The sequence below is a fragment of the Morone saxatilis genome, unplaced genomic scaffold (genome assembly GCF_004916995.1).
Source record: "Morone saxatilis isolate NCDOM2014 unplaced genomic scaffold, NCSU_SB_2.0 Contig5, whole genome shotgun sequence".
In the NCBI taxonomy this organism is placed as follows: domain Eukaryota; kingdom Metazoa; phylum Chordata; class Actinopteri; family Moronidae; genus Morone; species Morone saxatilis.
This window is the reverse complement of record NW_023340095.1, coordinates 21,589,749-21,596,034: the sequence shown is the minus strand read 5'-3', so window position 1 is coordinate 21,596,034 and position 6,286 is coordinate 21,589,749. Positions and strand designations below refer to the sequence as shown.

Genomic DNA, 6,286 nt, shown 5'->3' with positions numbered 1-6,286 from the left:
ACCCATCCATCTATCTGTACAACAGTGAAAACGAATGAGAAGCCAAGACAAGTCGAGGTGTTCATGTTATTAACCAGGTGATGTTTTCTGCCTGCAGGTCTGTGAGCTCATTCGCTTCCTCATAGAGAACTGCTGCAGAGTCCTGGGAGAAGACGTCACCTCGCTGTTCAGAAGCTTCAGCCAGAAGAGCAGCAGCAGTGACCACGGATCAGGTGAGTCAACAGAAGAGAGGAGAGAAGAGAACAGGAAAATAGGATGAATAAAATAACTTTACCCGTCACTGACCCATGTTGAAAATGTCTGGTTGAGAAGTAACAAGTAGGACTGGACAGTTCTTAATGAGGGTCATAATCAAGGTCAAGTCTTGATCAAAGAGTGTGTGTGGCTAAAAAAACAGCTCTTCAATTTCTTATTTTCTAAAAGTGCTTGTTTATTGACAATGCTTAAGTGTGTTACAACTCAGAATCTGGTTTGAGATGGACAAGCTCACTGTGTGTGTGTGTGTGTCAGCCTGTTAAATGGGGTCAGCAGAGCGACCTGCAGTAATTACCAGGGTCACAGGTGCTGATTAACGCAGGATTGAATCTCCTCATTCATAAATTGCACTAACTCTCTTCCTGATGCTATAAATAACCACTAGAGGTCAAGGTGCAACATACCAGGATGACGCTTTGTCCCCTGTCGTCTCCAGCAGTGAACTGTGGCTTTCTTAGGTTTCTCTCAGACTGCTCTCACTTTTTTGAGCGTCGTGGATAGAAGTTTGTACCAGGAGATAGCAATAGAATGTGGCGGGTTTAGTTACAGTTTTTACCCTAATACCCTAAATTGTAGGATAGTACTTGCTTGAAGGGGAGTGTCTGCAAAAGCGCATAGGAAATTATAGGAAATGTACTGAAAAGTAAGACTGGCAAGTTTGCTAAATTATTGTGTTTTTCTGTGTTTTTTTATGATCTTTATTTGATGACTCCAGAGTTAACCCTTTGTTTAGTCCAGGTTTCAGAATATTATATATACTTTCTCTCATTTTTCTTTTTCTTCTCATCTTCCTCCTCATCTATTACCCTCCCTTTCTTTCCCTTCCATCTTTCTCTTTCCAGATGTGTCGTCCTTCCAGATGAATGACTCGTCCTACGACAGTCTGGAGAACGAGCTGAACGACGACCCTGAGTCTCCCTACCAGGAACAGCTGCCCCTTCGTGACAAGGACAAGCCAGACAGCCGCAGCCGGGACTCCGTCATCACCCTCAGTGATTGCGACCCTGATCCTGACCCTGAGACTGACCTCCTACTGCAGCTCCCCCCACTGGCCAGATCCAGAAGGTTCAGCCCTGCAGTGCGACAGCCTCGCACCCGCCAGGCCAATGGCCCGTTGCAGGGTCCCAGGAGGCTGAGGAGGAGCTCAGAGCCCGCCTTGGCCTTGGCAAGCACGACGCCTTCAAGCACAGTGACTGCTCACACCGATAACCACCGCCTACCAGTAAGGAAGACAAGCTATGATGCCGCCATGGAGGGGGAGGAGGACGAGGTGTTTCTTAAGCAGGGGCTAAGCAGGCTGCAGCTGAAGGAGGAGGAGGAGGATGGATGTGAGAAGGGAGGAGCCAAAGTCCAGAATGGTGGGCGGAGAAAGATGAAGCACGCCCCTCCGCCCCCATTGAGACTGGATGCCAGCTGTTCTAGTCTGTCGTCACCGGCAACCTCACCCACGGGCTCCTCCCTCAGCTCTTTAGACTCTGCCTTCTCACAGTACTCTACTGACTATGCCACCAATGGGGCGATTCCATTGGCTGAGCCTTCTTCTCTCTCCCCTGTCTTTCCTGGACGGCCCCAGCTGTCGCCCAGGGGCTCCCCGCCTCATTTGCCACAACCTACCCAGCACCCTCGAGCCAGCCAAACCCCCTCACACCCTCATGGCCTCCACCCTAACATGTGGCTCAAGAAGGAACGCCGCCTGTCACTAAAGCAGCCTGATAATGGACACACTGAGGATGACTTGCCTGTGGTGAATGGGAAAACCCAACCAACCAGTAATGGCTACTCCACCAGTGCCCAAGAGGCCGTGGTGCCAAGCCGGATCAGCCAACGGAGATCCAGCAGCCCTCCGTCCTACCAGCAGGCTCTGCTGCAGCTGCAGCGCAGCCGCTCTCCTTTCTACAAGGGGACAGAGAAACCTCTGACCGTCAGAGAGCTGAGGCAGCTCCACGACCAGACCTGCGCCTACAGCCCCCCGATCCCAGCCTCACTTGACAACCCCAAACCACACACAGGAAGTGAGTTCAAACAAAGGCTGGCTAGAAATGAGTGTGTGCAGCCCCCACAGGGGGTTTTCTATGGACAGAGCACCACCACTTTGGTCCTACAGAGGCAAAAGTCCCTTACTTCAGCCAGTGAGGGACACAAAGGGAGGAAGACTCTTCCCCTTCCCCGCCGAGCCTCTGAACCTGACAAGGTCACGGCAAGCTCTAACTCCTCCACTAGCCTCACCCTGGACAGACCTCGCACTTCAAAAGGTCAGCCCCAAGATGGCGGCCTGAGAGTGTTAGAGGTGGAGCCCAACCACGCCGAGTCACACTTCTGCCTGTCTCCCTCCGCCACCCGGGCTGTACGGGACTACTTTTCCTCCCAGGGTCAGGAGGATGCAGACGCCTGCCTGAAAAGGAGTCAGGAGGTGGCGCTGGCTATCGTGCAGGGGAAAAGGGAGTGGCAGAGCAGGCGGTGCAGTGACCCACGAGTGGACGAGTTTGACCAGCTTTTTTTTGCAGAAGAGTCATACGTGTAAATAAGAACTTTGTACAGACAAACTGTGTATGAGTTTTTATCTGATATGTTCACTTGTGTACAGCTGTCTTCACTGTTGATTAATAATATTTCTCCATATGCTCATTTTCCTTCTGGCAGCAGTAGCCATCCCAATACAAGAAGGTGTTGCAGCTTACTGTAATGGTACAGTCAAGGTTTAAGATTTTAAAAGGTACAGATACACTTCCTGCTTCCACCTCCTTGTGGTGAAGTTGTGGTTATATCCCATAGTATAATGAAGTTTAAAAGCAATTGTATGTATTTGACAGTGACTTTGTAGCTCTGCAGTTCAGTTCATCCTCAAAAAATTACATATTGAGTACTGATGCCTGATTCTGTAAATTCATTACAGGAAGATAGGGTTTAGTGGGACATCTGGATCTGTAAACAATCATTATAGCTGTTGTCAGAATGGGTCAGCATTACAGCTCTTGTGCCAAAATCTGGTTCCCCTGAAAAATATTTTTCTTTGGCAGCGTGTCCCTGTTTTGCCTCTGGAATGTGTCGTTTCTTTTCAGCACTTGGGGGAGAAAAAAATGAAGGAGGCAAAGAAGCCTTTTTTCATTCTCTGGAAGCTTGTGAAATTAAAGTTATATTTATCATTTTCTAAACCAGCAGAATATAATATAAAGACTGATGGGAAATTAAGGCCTGACACATTTTTGTAGTTAGCTTTTAACTGCGAAACATATAAAATGTTTTGACTAAATCTACCTGAAAATTCCTACTTCACTGTATATGTCATATTGCATCTAGGTCACAGTTTTTAAGGGGATACAAATGTTGGCACAATAAACAACAACAAAGCTCTCTGCAGCAGTAATGACAACAAAATGGTCATGATGACTGCGATGTCTTCATGCAAATACTATGAACATGCATGCTTTTAGCTTTATCCACACCTGTGATGTTTGCTAGACCGCTGTACATACTTATTCCTTAAGAAAACAAAACATCGACTATTTTAACAGCGTTTGTACCTTTTATGACCGGTTGTATCTGTAACATTTTGGGTGAAGCGTCTTGTCTCTCTGAATCAGTGAATCAATAGGTTCGGTATTAATTCATATGAGCAGAGTTTCCAGATGCACAGCACACATTGTTGTGCTCTGTAGCTCTGGTTTGTATCGCTGTGACCTGGGAGGGAAGGGAGGGGGGAGGAAGAAGGAAAAACTGTTTGTGTGTGTGTGTGTGTGTGTGTGTGTGTCAGAATGTTGCTGAATATGATGTTATCACTGACATTGTGTCCTGAGCAGGAATGTGAGAAAACTTGTGCCATTGAGGGAGAAATCTCCTTTGTTTGTTCTCACCAAGAAACCAGTTCAGTCGTGACAAGGACACAGTCTGTTGTGTGTGTGTGTGTGTGTGTGTGTGTGTGTGTGTTGAATGCTCCATTGAAAAACAGCTTCTCTAACTGTTGTATGTTTTGTCCATAATAATAATAATAATAATAATAATCTTTTCGTTCCAGTGCTGCGGCCCTTGCAGTGCTGATTTCTTCAGTGACACTTAAAGATAAATGACCTTATTTCACTGTGCATTTACTAATTTGCAGAAATTAAATGTACAAAAAATCTTAACACAATGTAAGAGCAGTTCCCATGCGTGTCAGCAGTGTTATTATGACATTAATATAGCTTCTCAACTGAATCACACACTGGAATAAGGCCATTGTCATGTTAAGTGTTGCTATTTTAAATGGTCTCAAAAAGTACTTTATCCTGTATTATTAATATTATAATTGTTATCTCCATTACAGTGAATCGTGTTCAACGTGTATAGTTCCGCATATTTATGATACAGAAATATATAATTATATATAAATATATTACCTTGTTACTTTGGTATGTTGTGTTGTGTGAGAAAATCAAATGTGTATTTTTGTACATGCCAATTCTGCTGCTGCTGTCTCTATAGAAAGTATATTTGCTACAAAACGCACCATTTGTATATTGTGTACATCTGATGTCCAATGCTCACGAGAACAAGATATTATTGATTTTAATAAATGTTGCTCTTGTGAAACTACTTTCAAGGTCTGATTGAATTTGTTCTGTGGCTACCCCGAAGCATCAAAGTAGTAGGTACTACTATAAAGTAGTAACGATATAGTTCATGCAGAGGTTAGCTAGCTAGATTTGGTGGGAAAGGCTCCGCTCTTTGAGGGACTTCTTAAACAATCTGAGCAGCAACAATGATTTTGTTCAGAAAATCAATTCTCAAAGTCAATGATATGTCAAAACAAGGAGGAGATAAGAATCAGGTTGGCCAAGATATAAGCATGTATAAGTATGACTGGACGTTACAGCTACAGCAGTAGCCAAACAGTTTATTGATGAGCCAATGATGGTGAAGCATGAATGAAGCAGTTGATGCCAATCAGCTAGTGCAACTGTGACTTTGGAGGTCTGCTGGAAGTAATGTTATGCTCAGTTTTTCTGTGGGAACCTGGCATGAAGCAGAGAGGCAAACATGTATTCTATAGATAAGACATAGAATATGTATTCTGTAGATAAGACATAGAATAATAATAAAATAAAATAAAGAACATTTGCTGTTAAACCCATAAGTCTGCAATCCCATAAAAAGTATGGATAATAATATTATTAAGCAATATTATTAAAGCAGTAGTATTTCGTTTAAGGAGAGGGCAGAGTTGTGCTCAGTTGAAAACTGGTTCCTTAACACTGGCTATTGAGGTAGGAAGATATAAAGATATTCCTGAAGAGCAGCATTTATGTGTTCTCTGTGATCTTCTTTTTCACTGCCCTGTCTACAATGACTTGAGGAACCATCTGTTCTGATTTGTTTTGGGTGTCTGAAGGTGAAATGTTGAGCTGAAATTTTTGTTTTAGCCAGATTTATAGAAAGTGCATGGCAATTAAGACGGAGAGCACTGTATCCATCATAATAATACATTTTGGTCATGAAAATGGTGATACAGCTGCATATTAAGCTACAGAACAACATTATCATTCATTTTGAGCTGTTTTCATGACAACCTTTTGCTCTCTTTTTGGTCTCCACCAACTTTTGAAGGAGATATCTGGTTCTTTAGCTGCTAAATGCTCCACTGTGTTCACCATCTAGTCGGTAACTCTGACATTGGATGATGAGCAGGTAGTTTACAGTTTTACAGCATTTTCTCTGAAAACAACTGTTACATGAGAGCAGTGAGAGTGAGACAAAACAATGAGCTTAAACTCTCCATAAAGTGGGAGCTCCAACACATTGTTTTCACATTTTCATTTCATAGATTACTATACAAATATCCATTATGGCAAATTTTAAGTTTTATAAAAAACCTTTTCTGGGATAGCTCACGTGGTGGAGCTGGCACCCCATGTACCGTGGCTGGGTCCTTGCTGCAGCGGCCATGGGTTCGGCTCAGACCTGTGGCCCTTTGCTGCGTGTCATCCCCTCTCTCTCTTCCCCCGTCCTGTCATTCTTCAGCTGTCACTATTAATTAAAAGCCCCAAAACATATATTT

At 43.9% G+C, this 6,286-nt stretch overlaps 1 protein-coding gene across 1 annotated transcript in view; it reads left to right on the top strand.

The window, feature by feature from the left end:
* Nucleotides 1–4,810, top strand: part of arhgap20 (Rho GTPase activating protein 20) — a 30,678-nt gene extending 25,868 nt beyond the window's left edge. The window contains exons 14-15 of the mRNA XM_035676634.1: nt 98–212; nt 1,098–4,810. Of these exons, the coding sequence (XP_035532527.1) occupies nt 98–212; nt 1,098–2,776 (1,794 nt within the window). The 3' untranslated portion in view covers nt 2,777–4,810. The remainder of the gene's footprint in view (nt 1–97; nt 213–1,097) is intronic.
* Nucleotides 4,811–6,286: the final 1,476 nt, after the last annotated feature.